This window comes from Nipponia nippon, unplaced genomic scaffold, assembly GCF_047370975.1.
Source record: "Nipponia nippon isolate SJK-2023a ecotype South Korea unplaced genomic scaffold, ASM4737097v1 scaffold_6, whole genome shotgun sequence".
Classification (NCBI taxonomy): Eukaryota; Metazoa; Chordata; class Aves; order Pelecaniformes; family Threskiornithidae; genus Nipponia; species Nipponia nippon.
In genome coordinates this window covers 57,089,034-57,112,487 of record NW_028262380.1, presented here as the reverse complement: position 1 = coordinate 57,112,487, position 23,454 = coordinate 57,089,034, and the positions used below count along the sequence as shown (strand labels likewise).

General features: G+C 37.9%; 1 protein-coding gene across 21 annotated transcripts in view; it reads left to right on the top strand.

Moving 5' to 3' along the window:
- The window catches only part of TBCK (TBC1 domain containing kinase), a 116,765-nt gene that overhangs the window by 71,260 nt on the left and 22,051 nt on the right, over window positions 1–23,454 (top strand). For 20 of the 21 annotated variants that reach the window (XR_015700203.1, XR_015700202.1, XR_015700206.1 and 17 more), the window contains one exon: window positions 10,245–10,420. Coding sequence is in view for 15 of the 21 variants with exons in the window: in XM_087738132.1 (XP_087594258.1) it covers window positions 10,245–10,420 (176 nt within the window). In the remaining 6 variants the exon portion in view is untranslated. Of the gene's footprint in view, window positions 1–10,244; window positions 10,421–16,395; window positions 16,878–23,454 lie in introns of those variants that run through there. The other variant, XM_087738138.1, reaches the window with a different exon arrangement.

The window sequence follows — 23,454 nt, the reverse complement described above, 5'->3', positions numbered from 1 at the left end:
GGCATGTAGCTTTAAGATGCAACATGTAGCTTTAAGATGCAACATGTAGTCAAAGATATAGCTATCACCAAACCACAAAAATGATTCTCCAAGGAACAGAGTTTCTCTAATGTGGGAGAAACAATTATATCTGTTGCTGTTATAGTGACGTGCCAAAATGCTGAATCCCACGATGGTGAAAGCCATATAAATGCTTAGAAGAATTACATCCAGCTCAGAAATGGACTGAAGATTAAAAAACAGTGGAAATTCTACACTAAGATTGTATGGTGCAGTTTTGAGTGATGCTTCTGCTGACAGCAGCAGAATTAGACGCACATTAGAGAACTCTACTTTAGGTACATATCCGACCCTAGGTAGCTACTGTTTTACTTTCTGTTGTTTTTCTTCCTGAAAATCCTTTGCCTGCCCACATCTGTGATTCATACACTTTTATTGTGCCAGAATTTCTGGTGGTTCAGCATTTAGTTAATTAAGATTTGGTAGGAGGAAGAAATGGCAGTTGGCTGCCAAGCCACTGAGTTTGTGGGTGTTTGGTGCCTGTCCCCATTTGTTTCACCACTTCTAGAATGAAAATGTAAACTCTGAGATCAAAACACCAACTTTGAAGAGACTGAAAGAGATACAGTGGGGTCTTCCGTGTGCCAGTGAGCAGTAGAAAAACAAAGGCAATATACTGTTCTGATTAGGGTTTGACTTTTTTTATCATACAGTTTTGAAAATGTCCTATTGCTTAGATTAAGGCTCTGAGGAATAGACATCATAATAGCTCTTTTAAAAGGAAACCTTTTTCACAACTTCAGCTATAAAATTTTGACGTGGCTTTGTTGTACCTTGCCCAAGTTCAAAACTGTTGTCCCCCATGAAAGATGACACTGCAAGGTGATGTATCATGGAGTTAGTGAAGCTGGACTGCTTTTTCAAATTACAGTATATCTGAAGAAAAACAGCAATTTGCTCTCTGTCACATGATATGCATGATAATGGTGCTATGATGATAACATAAAAAAATTTTGATTGGAAATATCAAAAGACATCGGAAGCAAAAAGGAAAGCACGTTTCTAGTTTTCTTTTCTTGAAAGATGTAGGCCCAACTGATATTTATGGAAACATCTTTTTCTGAACATGTTCCTCATCTTTGCTTTTTAGATGCAAGTGGCAGGTGTATTTCATAATGCAATTCCTGAAGATTATTGTTGCTGAATAATGGCATTTATGTAGCAGAAACTGTGCATAGCTGCTAGTAAGTTGGTTTTTGTTTGTTTTGCCTTTTTTTTTTTTTTTCTTTTAATGGCTTACAGCCAACTGTGGGTTGGGAGCTGGCTTTGGTACAGAAGCAGAGCAATTTGTTGGGGCACACCTGCTCACTGAGGCTGTTCGGTAGTGTCAAACTCTGTCAGATTGATGTCATTTTACCTGAAGCTGTGAATTCTTTAATTACTCACATTTTCCACTTGTAGTGACATGAACAAAATGCAGTTCTATTTATAGATTCTACCTTCTTGACACTAAAGAGAAATGCTACGGTGGGTGACATGCTAAGGAAAAAAATACCTGAGTCCTTTATTTTGTTCATATTAGTTTTCTTGCTAGTCTGTAGTTGTCACTGGCAGAAGAAAATCAAATATATATCCTTTAGCAAAGGGCTGTCTGTCTTAAGAGACAGTATTTCATAAAAAGGGTGAAAAGTGAGTTCACCAGTGGAGCTTTCCTAGTGCATGTCTTAAAATGAGTCTGAGGCACAGCTTATGCTTCTTGTTTCTTGAGAGAACCTGTATGTACTCTTCATAGCAAAAGGGGACTTCAGAGAATAGAATAATCCACCTGTTAGTCGTGTAGGATTTTGTACACCTTTACCCTGGGATAAAATCGAAGTACATGAAGGTAGGCTGTCAAACATACTAGCATTTTTAGTCATGGAAAGACAAAATTCAGGCCACTCTTACCTGAGCTTTGCTTCTAGATGTGGCAAATTACTATTTTTCCTCTTTACAAAGGTGTCTTGGGAAAATATGTCCCTTTTTTTTTTGTTTCATTAAAATTATGAGCATAACTGGTTCAGGATTAGACTAGTGCTTAGAAAGCAAGAGTGTGCACTAGATTTTTTTTTCCTTTTACAGTTATGGAAAATGTTGCTGACAGAGCAAAGTGCTTAACAGGGTATCTGTCTATATCTTTGTTGTGCTGAATGTGTGTGTTTGCCTGTACAGGTATAAATTGTCTTCCCAATAATCTTTAGTTCTTTAATTGTTAATTGAGGAGGATTTTAAAATAAGCTGTACAAATACTGCAGTGTTAAAACTCCTTGATTACAATGTACATTAGCAGCACATCTCCGATTGCAGATATATTTTGGGGGTGTGTATATCCAGTGTTGTTAATAGAGATACATATAACTAATTAAATACAGAATTGGAATGGCAGTGTAGGCTGAGAGCTAGAAAAACCTTTCTGCCAAAATAAGGACTGAGAAAGAAGGTCCGTTTAAGTGAATTCTCAGTGGTCTCATACTTTGGGATAGCTGTCAGTTCCCTTTGGTCTACTTTCCCATATGCAAAGAACTTAAACTCTTGCCTTTATAAATCTGCATGAGGCATTTGTTTCTGCCTATCCAACTTCTTTGTTCTTAATATACTAAGAGCTGAAGTTTAGTAGAAATCAACAGAAAGGCCAAAGCTAAACAGGGAGAAATAGAGCAGGGTTTGTACCTAAAGCCAAGACTTTGTTGATATTGCAACAGGACTGGATTGTTAGCATTGAAGGGCAAAACTTGTTCAGGAAGGACAGGTGTCCCAACTGGGAAAAGCTCGCACTGTATGTGAAGAATGTTGTCTGTATTCTCAAAATGGTGATAAATGGGCTAAGTACACATCAGGGGTGTGTCAGGTGAAACCTCTGTCACTGCAAAAATTTAAGAAGTCTAGACAAGCTTCTGTAGGGGATAGGCTAGTCACATATCATTTGGCTTCAGAGCAAGGCAAGGAGCTAGACAATCTCTTACTGGTTCTTCAGTTCTTAAAAGAAGAAAAAAAACAACACTTTTTTGTTCTAAAGAAACAAACTCAGCAATGATGTAAGCTGATAGAGTATAAACCAGAAACTTGTCTGCCCGGAATGTAACCCTGAAATGACACAAATTTAAAAATACCTTAAAGATGGTCTTTTTTTTTGTTTTTTTGTTATAAAAATATGATTTTTAGGAATGTACTTCTTAAATAGTTCCACATGTAAATTCAAATGGGGGGTGTTAGAAAGCTTTTTCACAGAATAGGGGAACTTTTTTCTTTGACTTCTGAGTAGATTAATTATGCAGCAAACTTTAAATCATTTAGAAATGGATATTGACAAGGTTGGCCTGACGTTAGATGCTTAAAACTACTAGTTTTGCACTGTGAAACACTAGCATAGGCTTGACCAATGGTAAACACTGGAAGTTTTGCATCTCAGTAAGTTATCTACTGTAGTGTCAAATGACAAGAGCGTTTTTTTAGAAATGAAAGCAGTTTTAAACATGGGTACATAAGCAAGATGGTTATTACCCTTTCTGTTTACAGTTGCTATATTTGTGGGAAATGAATAGCATCTCAGTCTTCAATAATATGTTTCTTGCTCCGTAGTAGTTTGTGGGTGTTACATGGTTCAGGATACTCTTTAGGCAGATCTAGATATCTTATCTATATTAATCTCTACCCAAAGTTTTTTCCATTATTGGTCTAGGAACCAACGGGTCAAATTAGAGGCTTTGTTCCTTTTGTCATGGCAACAGGTACTCATTTTCAAGATTACTTGAATTTTTGTCTTATTTCAAGAACAGAAATTCTAAGTTACTTTGCATTATCTCCTTAAAAATATCCTGAAGTCGAACAAGAGGAGAACTATGCTAATACAAAGGTCTTCTAACATTTTGTTAGTTTGTAGAAATGTCTGCTGTTAAACAGCCATGGCACGCCTTATAAAACTGTTTAAAATACACTTTCCTGTTGGAGCTTAGCCGACATTACAGTCTTTATGTAATATATTTTGGTCTTCTTTCTCAGTAAGACATAGCATGTGGCATTTGGTGTTTCACGTACAGTAAACCTTTACTCTTTGTACAGCCGTTCATCATTCTGTGTCTTCCCTGCTCATCTTTATCAGTGCAGGACAACATCGTGTTTCCATACTGGAAGGCATTCTTTATGAAGCCTTTTCACTAAACTGCTGAGTCAGAGCAATTTTTACAATCACGAGCAAGAAAAGGATTCATGTTTGTGCTTTATGTAGTCTAATGTCTCAGGGAATAACTCAGTGTTTGCTGCTGCTTCTCTCTATTGCTCACTACTTTGGTAAGTGTTGCATGAACTGGTCCAGACAACTGCATAACTGCAGGCACTGTAATAGTTGTACTTTCCATAACTCTTCTCTCAGCTTCTCTTGTTTATACGCTGGCTGCAAACATTCCTGCTGTTGGTCTCAGCAGAAGTGTCAGTATCTCACATAGATATGTCATTTCTACTTGAATTACTATCTTCATAACACCCTCCGCCACAGAACTCTTTATCTGGATATATTCCGAATTTCTCAGTCCTCGAACATCTCCTTTATGGATGAAGACAAGAGACTGAGTTCTTTTTCTGCTCTTTGGACACTGCGTGTGATTTCATTACATAAAAACAAAAGTCCTTCTTCTCCTAGTGTTTCTGAACCCTGATGCAGATGGTTGATGTGCTTTCACCAAGCAAGGGCCTGGACTATTTCGTTTTTGATACACTAGCCACTGCTTGTGAGCATTGAGGTTCAAGAAGAGTTTACATTGCTGTCTTTCCTTTCGAACAGCAAGATAACTGTCGCGTGTACACTGAAAATGGCAATATCATCCAGAGAGAGTAAACAATATTGGCTGTGGAGAACTGTCTAGAGAATTTTTTATTCCAAGATACTGAAAGAATTGTAGAGTAATATGCTTTCAGACAAGGTAGCCTGTCAATGCAGCATTGAAATTATTGATCCTTATTACAGCCGTGCAACATGCAATCTGTCTGAAGACACAGTACTGTAGTCTGTTCCTTTCCTTCTGCATCAAGTCATTTTTCTAGCTGACTGCAACTTCTGTACGCCTGCTGTATTACATGAAAAATATGATGGCTCCTAGTTTGACAGCACTTGTCTTCCCAGCAGCTCTTGAAAGAGGCACACCTTGCATCCATGTAGAAAGAAGAACAAAGACTTCTATCTTATTAGCTGAAGAGTTTTAAAATTAATGACTGATATTTATGTTGCCTTTGAAATTTTGTCCCAAGATGCTGATGTGTGTAAGTAAGAACAAATTACTATCCACAAAACAGTGAAATAACACAACTACCCTGTAATGTATGAAATAAATTATATAAAAAGAATAATTTTACATTGACCTTTCTGTTTATAGAAACCTTCTAGCAGTAATAGATACAGAGGTGTCAGCTAGAATGTCACTTCTCTTCCTAGATTTGTCTCTTTAAATATCTAGGCTTAATGCATCTTTTTGTATGTCATCAGAAAAGAAAAGGTTTATGGCTTTTCACATCTGTTTCTTCTGAGAGCAGGAATCATGAGATCGAACTGACTGACCTGTTCCAGCTTCGCTGCTTTTAGAGCACGGAGGTTTTCTGGCCTATTTATGTGGCTGTGTGGTGAAAGCTCATGTTGCCTGGCAGCGTAGTAATAAACTAGTTGTGATGGAGAGGTCAAACCAAGCCCATAATTCTGGGCTGTTTCCAAAATGCAGAAGCAGTTTATTTTGGCCAAATTTCTTAACTGGTGTCCTGTTACCCAAAGAAGGGGCTCTGGAATTGATTAACTGCACACAGACTCGGTCTGTGTACATTTTCATTAAGAAAGAACCATTCGTGTTATGTTTTTCTCCATTACTTTCTCTCACTTGCTGTGAACAACATATGCATGTCCAGTTTTGCTGTAAAAATAAAGAAGTCTATATGCTTTTGTCACAAGTGTATTGGCTTTAAACTGATGCTTTCTTTCTAACATCTGTTTCAAGTGCGGTCTACTTCTCTCCTGTATCTATAATAATAAACATTAGATATATGTAGCTTAAAAAGCGGCTATGTCAGGCTGAGCCGTCCTTTTCAGTTGAAGCTGTTGACAGAGAGAGGCAGCAGCTGGGTCGGGAGTGCTAATTTAGCATGAACAGAGCAGCATTAATAACAGCTTAGGGCAAATAGGAAGTTTAGTTCAGAAAAGGAGCAAAATATTTCAGTAGGTTTAATACTGGGATGGGGCCATGGCAAAGGCAGGATATTACTGTTGAATTACCTTTTGTTTACTTCCCTACCCCCACCTTTTTCAACTCCCGTATTATTTGCATATTTAGAAATCTCAGGAAAAGTCTTTTGATGCCAAGTAATGGAGTAATTAGCTGGTGCCATAGAATTGTTTCCTGTAAGGCTTGATTGCTGCTTGGCTGTGAAATACTTGAGCTCAGTTCAGGTAGAACTTTTAAAATGAAACTTGTGATTTTTAGTTCCTAGGTACTTGGGTGCCAACTTTGACTTTTCGAAATACAGGTGCTCTGCACTTTTTGAAAACCATACTGCTTGAAGAAGTACTAAATTTTGAAATGAAAACTTATTTTTATAGTATTTATATTATATTTAAAGTGAGGCTTAATTTTTTTTCAGTGCACACTTCACAGTTAATGACTGCATGTTGTGCCAGCACGTTTTCATTACGCATTTTCCAGCAAAATAATTTGTATGAATAAAAACAGAAGGCACGTGCTTTTTAAACTACAAAACACCCTGGTGTTGGGACCTTGGAGAACACCGAGATGTTACATGTACATGAGTGAGCAGGCCCTTCCTCTCCTTTCTAAATATTTCTGTTCACTTCTTGCTGATGCCTTGAGATTTATGCAGAGCCTGCTCTCCAAAGGATGTTCTTGTAAGTTGTTTTCACATGATAAGTAGTCTGGCATCCTGGCGAAGTACTCTGGTGAAGTACTTTCTTTGTTCATAGTCCTGCTCAAGAATCTAGGCACTGGCTTGATATATTCACACTTCTGACATACCAACAGTATGTTTTTAATAATGTGTAAGCTTTAATGTTTTCTGCCTTGTAACACAGTTACTTGAGATCAGGAAGAGTATGAGCAGGTTTAATACTGTGTGAATGCAAAGTCTTGGTGCGATAACAAAAGATGGACATTTAATTGGAGACTGACTCATTTGTCATATATTTGAAAGGACACGGGAAGAAATCAGAATTGCAGTAGCACAGCAAACCCTTACTTATTAGCCAAAAGGAGGAGAAAAGATCTTATCCAGCAAGGCTGCAAAAGATTGCATTGTATTTTAGTTGCTGACGGGAAGTGATTTTTCTTAAACTGAAATTTCAAACAAAGGGTGAGGACGGGCTTGAAGGTTACTCAAGTGTGAAGCTTGTTTGTGCAATGTGACTAATAAATATTCTGTAAATATTTACACCAGTTTAGTGTTGTCCTAAACTCCAGTATCCTGAAACTAATTGTTTTTAAAAGAAGAATGCAAGTAAATTCTTTCACCACCAATAGTCTTGTCTCCCTTGTGGGTGATAAATATTGACCATTTCCATTTATATGCATGCATATGCCCATGTGCATACATATATTTTTTATTTATTATTTGTGGAAACCACAGTCTCCTTGTTATATTTTTTTATTTGCATTGCTTAGAAGCAGATCAATCAGCAGACTGTAAATTGATGTTAGGCTTTCGATGGCTTCCCTCTCAAACCATTTAAAACTCCCTCTTGTTCCATGGAATTTCATTTTCAGGCATGGCCACCGTCCTTCTGAAATGCTGCTTAAAAGAAATGAGAAACCAAACAGCCAAGAATCACAGAACAACAGAATCCTAAATTTTTTACTTACACCCTGATGTGTGAGAACTGGTTATCATTTTTAGGGAAACCCATTGCTGCATTTTCCAATTCTCTAAATGGATTCCTTTTGGAATTAGAGCTTTTTTCTAGGAAAAATATTTTGATAGTCTGTATCAATGCTTAACTCTGTCAATCTCAATTTCTGCTTTCAGCTTTTTCATAACTTTCTACTGCACACAGCGTTCCTATTCCATCCCCCAGTTCATTGTTTTCAATTTCAGATATTTGTAGGCTATTATGCTGTCTCACAACCAAATGTTTCTCATGCTACTAATTATTGTTCAGATTTTTTTTTTCCTGGTGAAATTCTGCTTTCATCTCAGTTATTATAAAAGTACTGCTAAAGTTTCCTTAGCTAAGAATCTCAGGAGACAGGGCTATAACTCATAGTTATAGCAGTCTCTTTACAGAAAAAAAAACAAAAGCCATAAATATACTACAGTCTTGAACTGAAATTCTCAACTTTTTATAAATATAATGAGTCTTCAGAAATATAGAGAAAGTGCAACTGTAATGACCATGCTTCAGAGTGTATTCGGAGCTCTAGGAATAATAACCAGTGAAAGGCATCTGCTATCTTTACTGTCTTTACCTGAATTTAGAAATTGTGTAAAATTCTCCAGTTGCATGGATTTTCCTTGGGAATGATACTAAATAACAAGCTTCCTTTACAGTATATTCAAAATGAAAATCTGATATGTTTTCATCGCAGAATGAAAAATTACTGTTGTGACACCACATTGTGCACTTATCTCTGGCAAGTATTATCCCAAGTAGCTAGGGAACCTGATATGGTTAAGAAAAGTTGTGATTTACTTTCACATCTACAAAAAGGTTTTAGAGCTAGAATTAAAATTAGGTAAACCACATCTTTAGTCCCAGATTTTTCAGCATTTCAGAAGCAAGATAGCACATAAGCATGTTGTCTTCAAAGGAATTAAAGCATATGCTGCAGGTTGTATCCTACCTGAATACAGGCAGCTTTTTGAATAGGAGATTAATAGATCACATCATTCATTCAGATTTTAAACAAAGTAAGTAATCTCATCCAACTGGAAAATTCTGCCCCAAGCTTCAATTTCAGCTTCTTTCGCTCACACCTACTAATGACTGAGGTTTCTGGAGTAACTCCCTGGTTGATGGCAATGCATCAAATCCATTGCCATCAATGCATCAAATCTGTTTGAGATACACAGATACGGCTTAGTTACAGTACCTCTGTTTTCTTCATAGAAGCTGATGCTTCCATCTTCTAAATTGTGAGTGCTGTAGTGAATAATCCAAGATGCTTGGGACAGGCACAAGATGTGCTAATACACCCGTTGTTTGTCTGATGCACTACGCTAGGTTTGTCATAAAATGTAAGCTAGGATTATTTTTCTCTTCATGAGACTGCAGACAGGAAACTAACCAGTCTTTTTATAGCGATAGAAAAGTAAATGGTTTTTATGTTGCATCTTGTTAGAAGGTAGATACATGCAGGTTGCTTAGTGTTGCAAAAATGATATTTGTAATAGGTTTACTTTTTTTTTTTCTTTTGCATATGTTTTTCATTATGCTTTGGTAATTTTTATTTGACCACAGCTTATTTTAGGATGCTTCCCATTTGATGTGTGTCTGCTTTCCTCCTGGGTTGAGTAATATTTTGTCACAGATGGCACTTCACTTCTTCAGCCAGAATGTTTCCCTGTGAATGTCTGGTTGTTTTTTTTTTTTTTTTTTTAAAAAGGTCTAAAACAAAGCCATTGTGTTTGTGATCAAGCAGAAATTAGTGTTGGGAACTCCTGTTTTCCACCAAGCAGGTAACATGTAGCTGTGTCAAAATGTCAGGCCACACAAAGTTCAACAACTGAAAGCTTTGTCTGGCTCGTAGCAGTATTTAACTGACGAATAAGACAGTTCATCCAAAAATCCTCATGTCCATGTGCTGCGTGACATGTACTTTTGATGTACTGCACGTACTTACATTTAAGAGTCAATAGTCTGACTTGCAAAGACATTTAATGAAGATGCCTTACAATGACTAGGCTTTGATTATATTCCTGTCTTGGCATTGGTTAAAGTTCTGTTACGCTTCTCTTAAACAGATTTGCATACATAACTAGGGATAAAGTTAATGCTAAAAATGTCTTTGCTAGTTTTTAATAAAAAATTCCTAAGTGTTTTTTTGTTTTTTTGTTTTTTTTTTAATGGCAAAATGTTTTTGAAAACTACATGCCCTTTAAGGGGGGTTGGAGAGAGACAGAGGTATAGATGGATATATGTGTATTTAGCGGTCATAGCTGGGTGAATTGACTTTACTGATTTTTCACACTTGCATTTCTTGTTTTTTCTTTAAATCCCTGATCAGAGATTGATATTGAGCGTTGTGTTCGTGAGTCAATCAACCTGTTTCGCTGGACCCCGAAGAGTGCTACATACAGGCAATATGCACAGCCTCCACGGCAAGCCAGTGAGAGCAACGGCGCAAGAAGTTCAATGTCCTGCTTTTCAGCAGACTATCAGGAAGCACCTCGAAGTGACCTAGTAAGTGACCTGGGAATTGGAGGGGGGAGAATTACTCAGATTGCATGTTTCTCCTGTCCCAGGTGGTTTTTTTTCTCTTTAAAATTTAGACAGAAAGAAAATACCCACCAAACCTCAGTTACTGGCATTTATGTTGTCACTTCCAAGCACAGGGGTTTGACACGTTCAGCAGATGTTCTTATTTGCTTGTCAGCTAGTGCACAGTGTTAGAGCCTCTCCCATATTATTAATTTTGAGGAACAATCCTATGCAGCGAATGAGAATTAACTGAGAGGTTGTTGGGTTTTGGGTTTTTTTTTTTAACTTCACTGCTTTGAACTTCAGATTCTTTGATGTACATGCCAATAAAATTATTTCTTCTTGTGCCATATTTCTGCCTCTCCTAACTCCTGCTCCTTTGGTTCTGTGGTGTTTGTTACCACAACAGACCAATGTCCACGACTCACCTGCAGAACTACAGACAGGCTTTATCTTAGGAGAAAAACAGTAAAAATAACAGTTTGCCAGTGAGAAATAGGTAACTGGAAAGTGATGCAGGCAGCTCTGGCTGCTTTTTCCGTCTTGGCATGTCAGGTTAAAGGTATGGCTCAAGTTATTTTGAGAGGTAGTATGTGAGTTATGCCTGTGTTTGTCTTGGCAAAGAGTAACTCGTGGCTAAGAGTATATCTGCATTAAATAGGTACTCAGTTCAGCAAAAATATTTTTCACTTCTCCGTCCAGTAAAATCTGATGGTTGTTTCTCTTGTCAAATACACCATCTGAAGAGTGGTGATTTGAAATTATTCCTTTCCTCCTCTCTTAAAAATTAGCAGGTTTATTTTGGTGTGTTTTCCTTCTACGTTCTCCTACAGTCAGAATTCATTCCTGAGTACATTACAATGATAGGAGAAGGATATATAGACCTGCCACGTCTATTTGGTCAGTTGCATTAGGTTTTAGTCTTTGTGCTTCCTAACTACTAAGAAACTAAGAAGTGTTTTGTCAGTCAAGTGTATCTTACTTTTTAAGTAGTCCTTAAACCTGAGTCTGATATTCAGTCATTATCTTGTTTTTTACTTTAGTTTTGATTTTATTTCTATTGGTGTATTTTCTGGAAGCCTTAGCCACAAATCCAGGACTCTAAGTGCTAGACATGCAAATGCAGAACAAAAGGAAACTCGGAAGAGCTTACAGGATTTAAGAAATAATAGGTGGATGTAGAAAGGCAATTGGGAAGAAAAATGAAATGACAGGAGACTACTGGCTGTTGTCATACAGGAATTGTAGCCAACGCAATTGCTGCTGTGCTGTTCTAGAGATAAGTTGAGAGACTTTCTGAAGGAGCTAGGGGCTGCACATTCGTAGAATAATTCAGATAGGACCTTAGGAAGTCATCTCGTACAAATTCCTGCAGAAAACAGGCCCAACACGGAATTAAGATGGGGTTGCCCAGGGCTTTGTTCCGTCAGGTCATGAAAACTTCCAAGGAAAGACATGCAGTCTCTCTTGGCAGCCTAGTCTGATGCCTGACAGTGCTAACAGTGAAAACGTTTTTGTGTATGTGCTAGCTGTACTTAATGTTAGGATGACAAGAGAGTCAAAAGACAAGTCTCCTCTGTCCTAAGGATGTGCTTGTGCCTTTCTGTGTCCAAGCAAGAGTGAAGGGACTTAGAAATAGCAAGGAGGGAGACGGGAGAAAGCAGCAATGGTCTACTGAACTGGTAAATAGAACAAAGATTTATATTTGTAGCAGAGATAAAAATCCATTATTTTGGGTCAAGCAAAGTTTCTTTTAACATACTTCGATTTCCTGAGAATTTTTTGGGGTGTTTTTTTCCACGATAGTAATTTTATTTTCATACCAGAAGTTGTGTTTGTTTATAATGCCAGTAACTAGGCTCATCCATCCCACAATTTCCAAGAAATTAAGTTAATGTTTTTGGTATGTTATAGAGAAGAAAAATAAGTACTATAACTTCTATTGCTTTCTCTTTCATTTCTACTTCTTCCTACTTAACAGCAAAGCGCATTTCACTTACTGCACTGTAACTGATGGTTTAACTTCTTTTGAAGCTCAAGTGTATTGGATCTTTTGGGTACTGCTGTACGGTTTTGTAGCTTATCATATGGAGCAGCACTATATGATTTATACAGAAATATGTGAACATATTCAGGCTTTTTCTGTAGCAAAGAGGAAACTGATCTCATGGACACGTGAATGACAAGGAAGCCGATTCATATGTTAAGTTTTAGTCTACAAATGTGTTTGCTCTTGTGTGCTGTATTTTTGTGCGTCAGATTTAGAGACAGACATATACAAGCCAAGTATGTTATGGTTCTGTCAGGAGGCATAGTTCAGACTTTGAAAATCCTGTGTAATGTGAGCCCCTAATGAGCTAGCTCTTACTCGTGACCAGTTTAGCACTTCTGGATGTTTGCCTTTATAAGATGACGCTTCTCAGGGGTTTGAGCAACACTGCTAAGGAAAAAAAAAAAAAAAATTGAAGTTATTGGTGAAATACACTATTTACACCCAAAGGTGTTTGGGTTTTTTTTCTTTTTTTTAACCTTAATCCTAGAACTATCTGTCTCTTTCTTCAGACATGTGCTCTAGAGATGTTTGCTGCCATGGGGAAACTTTTTTCCTATTTGAAAGCAGTGGAATCTGAGTTCAATCTTTAGTACACACAGTAGCCTTTAATGGACTTTCTAAAACACCATTGTGTCCTTGCTGGTCAGTCTAGCTTTTAAAACATTACTTTGCCGTTTCCCCACCTATTTAGCTGGTCATTATTTGGACAAGCACTTTGCACTACATTTGTATCTCCAGTTTTATGTTTGTGGGTCACCTCTGTATTTGAGGGTGGGTAGAGCAGGAAACAATTCCTTTGTAAACATAGCTGTGGGTTTGCTTCTGAAGGTAATTTATGACTTCTTGAAACATTAAGTCTTTAGTGTATTTAATTCTAAACACCAGCTGTCTCCTACTCCTATATTTGTGTTTTCCTTCTAAGCTGCTTCAGTTTGTTTCTTAAGTGCTTTTTATTGGCTACTCAAATATTTGTGTGTATCTGCATGTTACGGTGCTTTGGTTAATAATAACATGAGAAGTATTTGCCCCTGGGTGAGCACTTTTCTCCCTAAACCAGCAGCCAGTAAAACCAAACTGGTTTGACTCTTTTTATCACTAGTATTGCTTAGTTTTCATTTTAGTGTCATCTATTTGCAACTTCATAAATAGGCTTGGGTGCTCTCTTCCCTCCTGGGCTTGTGTGTTGCTTAATCTTTTACTCTTTCAGCCAGTAAGCATAGTTCTACTGAGATAAAATCTCAAGGAGGAAATAGTTTCAGAGAGAATGAATGTACATCTTAAGTGGGTTTGCATGTTTATTTTGAGAAAGATAAAACGTCAAAAATAAGAACAGAAAAAACCCTTTAATTTCACTACTGAATTTTAGTAGCCGTTTACTCAAATTTGTGTCTGTAATTCTTTCTTGACCAGTACACTGATGATTTTTTTCTTACTCTTCCTGAAACTTACCTTCATGCCCTGGAAACTCCCAAAGTATTTTTCTTGAATATCCAGGAGTCACAGAGACAAGTAACACTTGTCATGTAATAATTTTCTGCTATGCCCGTATCTCCCTTATTATAGACATGGTAGATGTACATTCTCTCCAGCTACCTGTATACTTCTAAATAAAAGCAAGAGAATGATGCAGTTTCTTTATGAATGTCTGCTTGGATGTGGCAGGGGGGCTCCCAGAAATCCCGAGGCTGATACAATTATGCCTTCATCTTGGTCTTCTACCACCATTCCTCTGTTTTCAATGGCGGGAGTTCCTGATTAATGTTGGGGAATGAAAGCATTCAACTGGAGAAAAGTCTACCAGATGGTTATTGATCCTTGCAATGATTTAAATGCCACCAGTCCAGTTCAGCTTTTTGTTTTTGATGAAGTAGGAGAAATACCTAAGCAGGAAGGTGACTTAATGGCTTAATGAAATAGTACAAATGTGAAAAACATTTCATAGAATCATTAAAGTTGGAAAAGACCTCTGAGATCATTGAGTCCAACCGTTAACCTAACTGCCCGGTCCACCTCTAAACCATGTCCCTAAGCACCACATCCACACATTTTTTTTAACACTTCCAGAGACTGTGATTGCACCATTTCCCTGGGCAGCCTGTTCCAATGCCTAACCACTCTCTCGGTGAAGAAATTTTTCCTGATATCTAATCTAAATCTCCCCTGGCACAACTTGAGGCCATTTCCTCTTGTCAAAAATATCAAACCCTATCAAAAATAGTATGAGTAAAGTTTCCTGATGGTAACTTTTCTTTGCAGATAATCAAGGATAGCTTGCGTGACAGACTTCTTAGAGATAGGAATTCAGGCGTATTGGCAATAAATATGCTAGCACTCAGTTGCTTCTAATTTCCTGTGTGCACCTAGGATATATTTGTCCATATAAAATGTATTGGCTAGGTTTATATTAAGCCCTTGAATAACAGGTGTGTAAAGTCCATCTGTTGTTCTAAAAGCAGCATGATGAGTAGGATATACCAACATTTCTCTCCAGTGTGCAAGCTAGGAAACGCCCAAGTGCAGTGGTGCAATGTCCGTGCTGTTCATAAAGGCCGTTATATATATTCTGCCTTTCAGGTTTGTTTTGTAGGGAACTTGTGTTTATGTTCTTTCATTGTTCTACGACTCAACAGAAAGCTGTTCCTCAAATTTGTCTTTAGTTCATGTTGTTCAAAGCATTAACTGATCAAGATCTGAGTTACTGTTTCTAATTTATTTTGCATGTGCCTTTGATGCTTCTGTTTTTCTGACTGTAGCTGCCAACAGCTGGAGTGAGAAGTTGGGTTTGTTTGTCATTTTTGAGATGAGTTGGTTAAAATACACTTTTTATGTTGCTCTTCTGTGAGTGAATAAACAATTCACTGTTTAATTAGGCATGTCATAAGCTCATCACATTCTGGCAAATATTTTTAGGAATTGGTGAAAGCTTCAAAACTTTATCTGTGTATTTGTTAGCTTTTCAAAGTTTTTTTGATACTCATAACCCAGGCAGCCAGCAACCTGTGGGGAGCATAAGGAAACCTCGGCTTCCAGTGCTTTGGTTCTGCAGATGAAATTAGCTGAAGAAAGCCTTTTTTAGCACTTTTTTTACTCTGCTTGGTTTTAAAAATATGAGTGTATTTTCTTATGTTTTAGGACTTTTTCTGATAGAAGATAAGGCATTAAATCAATTACCAGAGTGGATAAAACAATAAACATATGGCTTAGGAAATAACTGATGTTAAATGTTAATTTAAGAGTCTCTGATGAATGTTGTGTTTGTTTTTTAAGTTGTAATATAAATAGCAATTATTTTAATGGAATGTAAACTCATTGGAACAAATGTGCTGTGTTTTTTCTTAGTCGAGGCAGACTTAAAGGAGTGTGTTTATAATAATCTAAATATTATTTATATGAGAATTCGATAGTTTGTTAGACAGTCACTTAGATGATATTTAAGGATTGTAAACATATTTTGTACAGACTTGGTTTCCGAGTTTCCCTGGGACATGTTTGTCTGTTGTAAATGGGGCAGTCGGAGCAGCTAGAGCACTTGCTGCTGCAGCCTTAGGCTCAGGTTCTGGATTCCCTGATTGTCCATCTAGTCCTTCCTCGCAAGCCTTTGCAATTATACTCACTTTGAAGTTGAAAGCTGGGTGTATTTGACCTTTTTGACCTCCCACAATTGGGATTCCATGACTGATTAACAAATGTGCTGGGGGGCCGTGGGGGTAATTATACCTGTAAAATTAATTAAAAAGAAAAAAAAAATCTAGCCAGTTCTCTCTCTGCATCTTGTGGGAATGTTCTTTTTTTTTTTTTTTTTTTCCTCTGATTTGTAAATTGTTTTAAAATCAGATTCTGGGTTTGATAGCCTTTGATCAATTAAATACTAGGAGTTTCATTTTTCTCTTTTTTTTTTTTTCAGTTTTGCCATATTACTGGGGAAAAGAAATTTACTTAAAAAATCATAAGCAGTAACCACTGTATGGCAGAATAAGGAATATGGCAGCTATCATCACCATCCTTTAAGGTGTGGAAGTTATTGACAAATGAGTTGTTTACAAGATAAAGAAAGGATTGGGCCCATAATAAAGTAGTGAACACAACAGAACAGTGCATTCAAGTTTGCTACAGCTGTTAAATAGTTTGGATTTGAGCCAACTCTGGTTTTCCCTTCTATGCTCAGTCTTAGCTCCTGTGAAGTGAATCCTGTGAGAAGATGATGTCTGAAATGCATATGGTAGCACTGGTAATGTAGTCTGAGGTCAGTCCTTGCCAAAGTTAGTTATTGGAATATTGAAATGAAAAATGGAAGAAAACCAGAATTTCCGCAGTCTCTCTGGCCAGTCTTCCCTCTGCCCAGCTGTACTCAATACTCAGCTGTATCTGGCAATCTGAATCTGAGCTCTGCAAAGCGGCGCTGTGGTTTTTACCTGTGCTTTTTCCATCTGCATTGATTGATGCTGTTTTTCCTCACTGATTATTGGTGGGTGATCTCTGTGATATGTGAGTTGGTACAGTTTCATTCTTGAAAACTTGGTGTGCAAATGTTTCTCTCCACAACTACAGCTGGAACTAAGCCTTATGTTATACCTAAGTTTTAGCAAGGGGGAATTTGCTTGATCTCACTGAAGAGTAGTAACAGTAAGCTAATTTTCAAACACTTCCTGGTTTGTTTTTTTTTTAATGCACATCCAATTCACAGAGAATGTTAGGAAATAGTTAGACATCTCAAGTGTTTTAGTAATTCCACTGGTAATTATTTATTGGGTTGCTGACCACATGATGTAAAGTTAACATTTTGTGAGGGATGCTTCAGAATTTTCCACTGAGAAATACATAAGGAGATCAGCTTGTGAGCTCCTAAGGAGAGCACAATTTCAGGCCATAGTGCTCCTGAATTGCAAGCTGGCTGGCTGGCTAAAGACACAGTTGTTACTTTCTTTGTTTTTCACATGCTTTAGCATGGACTCTGGCCCTCTTTGAGAGGGAGGACTATAGTGGAAATAAGTCTTTTTGGCAACCAATATAAATACTTGGTATGGTTTCCTGAGTGGCAGGTTTATTTCATACTTTGTTAGATAATCCATATTTTATCAAAAAAACAGTGGCCTGCATCTAAAAAAAGGAAAATGAAAAAGCAGTCCAGTGTGTATGTGAATTTACTTTAGGAGGAGAGAAGTAACACTCAGAGTAACCCACTGAGTGTGCTAAAAATGTGTTTTAGGACCAGCACAGATCTAAAAAGCTTAATGCTTTATTCAGCTTCTGATAAGCACAATTAGATACTGCAGAGAGAAATAATCCACTTGGTATTACAGTTTTTTATGTGTGTGCTTGTAGTGTTAGAAGGCAGTGGAGTTTGGGAGAAATGTTTGAAGTCAGGTTTTGGAGGAGGAGTAAACTCAAGGATCCTAGTAGTTTATCTCACACACAAATATGCTCGGGTGCACAGACATAGCTACCTCCTGCCACTCACAGAAACTTTAATTCCAGCATGCACTAACTCCTGTGTATGCCATATATTGCTGCTGTGAAAGTTATGTCTTAGAGCACAATGTTGTGTAACAGTGCTATTGAGAAAATGTAATAAAAATGAATTTTCATGACATAGGGAAGGGGTGTATTATGTCGGAGATACTTATTTTTATCAAAGGCCTAAGGTGGTTTTTTCTTCTACTCCACTGTCCTCTGTCCTACCCTATTCTTTTTCTCTATATAGGTCTCTATAGGAGCCTGCCTTATGCTAACCTTGATTTCAGGATTCCATCACATCCCTTTCTTAATGCACCTCAGGCTAGGCTAAGTGCTGTGCGTTTTCTCAATTGAGTCAGAATGCAGTGTCATTATGATCTAATTTTATTAGGAAGGGCAGTGAGAGGATGGAAAACTTCCCTGAATGCAGCTCACTTGCCTTGTGCTGTTGCTGCATTCTTGCAGTTGATAGCCTAGTAAAAATTGGCTGGCGACCTATGGGATCATGTCAACATCATCTTAATCTACTAGTAAAATTGTTACAACTACCTATATATATTTTCTCATCTGCCATTGTTACCAGTGGAAAATCTGATTTTTTCAAACGTGTGTGACAGCATAACTAGAAGAAAGAGTGCATACTGATTGCAAAGTTGAACCTGCAGCAAAAGTTAGTCATGGAGCCCATCCTGCAAATGTGAATGAATGCAATTTAGGTTGATGGGCATAAATGTTTTTGTTGATGCTAAAATAATAACTTAGTTATATCTCACCAAAGCTTGGGCCCAGGTTCCTAAAATGAGCAGAATGGTACAGAAGTCCAAGGAGATAGATGTGAAAAGCACGTACAGCTTACAGGGTAACTGTCTGGCTAACCGTATTTTCAAACTTTTTGACAATTACTCAAATTCAGCACTCCTCTTCATAGTCACCAATTAAGGTAGAGCCTTAACAGTATGTTTTGCTCTTTGGCAGGCTTCACAGTGGTAAGTAACAGAAAATGTCCCAGAACTCTGCTGCCATTATTAATGCCAGTTCAGAAAAGAGAAATCATGGATAAATAGCAACTACAGTTGAATCCTGAAAAAAGATGGATTGTAAAAATCCAAGGTCCCTGACACCAAGTGACATACATAATCACATTGTGAGGGAAAGGAAATTCCTCTTCCAGTTCCAGTTTGCATTGAGATGTGATATTAAATTCCTGTTGGTTTTGTTTTTAAAGAGGGTGAGGGAATGTCTCACAGTTCGTATTCTTTAAGATTCTATAATTTTTTTTCCTCAAAGCAAAGTAATACAATTTCTTGCCAAGGAGAGAGCATCTATCAAGAGGAAAAAAGAGGCACCGATGGAAAGCGGGGAAGGCTTGCAAGATCATTCTTGCTGCTGCTTTTACTTCAAGTTTTATTTCACATTAAAGCATCTTGTGGGTATTTTCAGGCACAACTGTATTATGGCTCAGCTTTGTATTTTAAAATGGTTCCCTGCAGTGGTGAGAAGTGTTTACCTGTTTTATCATATTAGAGGCAATAACTAATGAGGCTTTGCAGCATGTCTGCCTAGCTGCACGCAGGGAATAATTTGTCTTTCTGCTCTGCTGACTCAGCTTATTCACTCAATTATGTTATTCCAGGGAGAAAGAGAGAAAGGTTTCCTTAATAACGAGCTACTTCAGCAATCAGAGCTCATTTACATTTTTTTTTTTTAGACTGCCTACAATGGCGTATGAAGACATTTAGAGGATGTTTATGAATGGCCAAAAGTTGCTGTTTGCGCACTCCATAAGGTGTGGGTTCGGAGCAGAGAGCTTTGTGGGGGGTCAGGGTGGTGGAGGGGCTGGAAGAGTACAGCTTCCAAAAGGTACTTGCAAAATGAAATGGAGCAAACCTAGGAAACAGGAAGTAGAGGGAGATAGGGAGCATTGAGAAGATAGGCACCAATGTCTTGACTTGGAAATATGAGAAGCAGAATATGATGGCAAGGGAGGACTGAATCTGAAGTGTAAGAAGGGGTTTGCTAGAGAGGCTGGGTAGAGCACAGTGGCTCTCAAGTGTTTGAAAAAAAATTTAGAAGACAGTTCCTAAAATCTGAAAGTTTGGCTGCTCCTCCTTTATAGTAGTCCTGATTGAACATCAAAAAACACTGAAGCCTTTCTGTATGACCCTTTGCTAATAATGGTCATAAAAAATGGCAGAGGGGGAGAGGGATTCGGGAGTGTGTCAAGACATGTACTCCTTTTTATTTATTTATGATCATTTGAATACTTCCCTGCCTTTATAGGCCTCTCTCTGTCAGTAACAGTGGGTTTAAGCATCATTCTTTCTCAGTTGGTACAGGAGTTAAGTACTTTCCACTTATCAGGCCAGCAGAATTCGAGGGAGCAATGGGAGTCATTCTATTTGTTTAAGAACAAACAAACAAAAACACCCCACCAAAAATAAATGTGCAAAGGACAATGTACCTAGGGGATTAAGTACTGCCTTCATCTACTTAATTATGAAGGGTATAAACAAAAACATTTGCATGGGAACTACTAAGTGCAAACACACTGGTAGTGATTGGATTCAGTCATAAAATCCTTTTAGATGATGCAGCTAAAATCCAGTGTTCTTATTTGGTCTTGTTTTCAGATACTTCCTGAAAACTGACTCTGCCTGTTGTGAAAACAGCCTTTTTGATAAAAACACAATAGCAGTGGCTTTGCCTACAAATCTGTCTTGAAGGGTCATGTTCTGCTTGCTTATTCTCCCTCTTATTTTCTATCAGTTTGTTTCATCTGACTGCTATATTTTAATTGGTATAAAATAGTGCTACTCTATAAATATATTTATCCCAAAGCTTATATGATGGCACCATGACATTAAGTATTATATTCAGGTCGAATTCACTGTAAAAAATACATTAGCTTTCTTCCATTGTTGTTATTTAAAGTAAAGAATAAACCTAAACAGCAATGTCTTTGCTACAAACTAGTGTGACCCTTGATTCGGAGTTGCATCTGTTTGTGGTTGCTGTGTGAATCTGCTCTTGTCTCTTTCTCTGTTTAATCAATTCTTCAGGAATCTTTTAAAACCATTATCTTCCAAGGTGGTTTTAAAATGTTTTTGTCATCTTATTCCTAGATATACATGCATACATTGATTTCACAAACAAAATGTTATGTTCTGAAAATATGGAATGACATCTTCCGTGAAATGTGTTTCTTTATGAAGGACTTTGATACTTTGAACAGATTATTTTACTTGAACCCCAGATTTTAATTATACTGACTTTCAGACTGAAGTTCCTTTTGTATTAAATTCGCTGCAATAAGTTTTGCTGACTTCAAAGACAAAAGGGGGGAAACCCTGCTTCTACTCAGATAAAGCTATCCTTTCCATGGATAGAGAGTTGCTTTATAGCTCCTGTGTTTATCAGATGGGACTGTTAAGTTCAGGTTCAGCAGAACTAAAGATACTTGCTTATTTTCTCAAAAAAAAAAAAAAAAAGTATATCTTCATTTAATAGCCAGGATGAAATGCCTGTAAAAGATTACAGGCTAATGGAAAAATAGATAGGAGCTATGATTGTGCCAGCCTCATATTCTGGAGTGGTTTAATCTTTCTGAAGCTTGACTTCTAATTTGAGAATGCTTAAGCAGCTTTAATTCCTAATATTAAAAAAAAATTAAATTCTTAATGCCTGTTTCTTCTTATTAAGAGCAGTAAATGCGTATGGTTTAGCAATTCCCAGGCCTATTTGAAAATTAATGGGGTGAGAAGAATAAGTACTTTGAAAGTAAAGAATTTAGGGTGTTGTCAGAGAAACTTCTGGGAGGCAAGCAGACCTCAGACTTCAGCTTAACTACTCTTTTTCCTATTACCAGCCTGCTGATTAAGCAGTTTTCCCTGATGAACAACTTCTTATAGCTGACTAGTCTAAAGCAAGATTCATGCTTGAAGATAGGATATGGTAAAATAAGTCTCTTTTCTTTGGAAGAAAACAGGTGAAGCAACTTAAGTAGTAAGCTTAGTATCTTAGCACGTGTAGACTTGTGTGTATGTGTGTGTGTGAAAATGTGTGTGTATCTTTCTGATAATTCTTACCTTTTCTAAGTAATGACAGGCAGTTCATCTCTGTATACGAAGACGGTTCTCAATTTCAGTGCTGTAGTCAGTATACAATTTCTTACACTACCTCTAAAACCATGAGTATATTGACTAAACTGTTGGAGCGTTACACAAGTGTGTAACTGGACTTTTAACTACACTCGCGCACTGTGCTTAAAGTAGAGCTTTTGCCTTTTTTTAAGAAGGAATAAGGGGGGGTTGAGATTATGTACCATGTCTGCCTTGGAAAAGAGTAAATAGATTACAGAAGAAGGATAATTGAAGGGAAAAAACAAGTGTCATATATGTGATATGCTTTTTGGACTTAAGGTTTTCCCAGTGGTTATCCTGGCTATGTTTTTTTTTTTTAATTGTCCTGTTTGTACCCCCCAAATTTTGGTTTGTGGGATAATCCTTATGCTCCCTTCATTGTTTAAAACAAACAAAAAATTGCAGATGACAAAATCACAAAGATATTGTAAGCAGCTGTCCTGAGATGTGGCTACCTGCAACTCAATTTAGCTAGATTAAAAATTTCAGTTGGACACTACTGCCTGTTCACAATTTTGTTGGATGTTTGTAAATGCTTACTAAGAGACTGTCAGTGCCATAAACTTTTTCTGAGAGCAGCTAACCTTACTCAAAGGATTTGGTTTAAAGTGGGCCCTCTCCCTTCCTTCACCTACGGTTCCTTCTGGTTCTTCACAGCTGGAAACCAATGCCTGCAATGATGTAATAAAGTGTAAACAGGGAATTGAAGCCGGCAGTCAGGACAAATGTTAACCCTCCTGTCTAAAATGTCAGCCTGCACCTCGTGCATCTCCTCTTAGTTGGCCAGGCTGAGGCAAAGAGAGTAGTCACTGAGGTGGCAGACAACAGCTGGAACACTGCTGTGGAGAGGAGTAGGAAAGGTGTTAAAGGTTCAGGAAAATCTGCAAGATAGCCCCATGCAACGCTACAGGCGTAGGGAAGAGCGGCTGGAGAGCTGCCCGCCGGAAGAGGATCTGGGGGTGCTGGTCGACAGGCAGCTGAATATGAGCCAGCTGTGTGGCCAGGTGGCCAAGAAGGCCAATGGCATCCTGGCTTGCATCAGAAATAGTGTGGCCAGCAGGACCAGGGAGGTGATCGTCCCCCTGTACTCGGCACTGGTGAGGCCGCACCTTGAATCCTGTGTTCAGTTTTGGGCCCCTCACTACAAGAAGGACATTGAGGTGCTGGATGATCTTAAAGGTCTTTTCCAACCGAAATGATTTTATGATCTGGGTGCTCAGGGGCTGTGACAGCCTCAAGAGCTGTCCAGTGCCACACTAGAGGTATCCGTAGCAGGACGATGGTATGAAGAGGAGGTGTGAGGAGGACTGGGTAGAAGGATTCACAACTTGATGTTAGCCACGTTTAGCTTGTGCTGACTGACAGTTCAT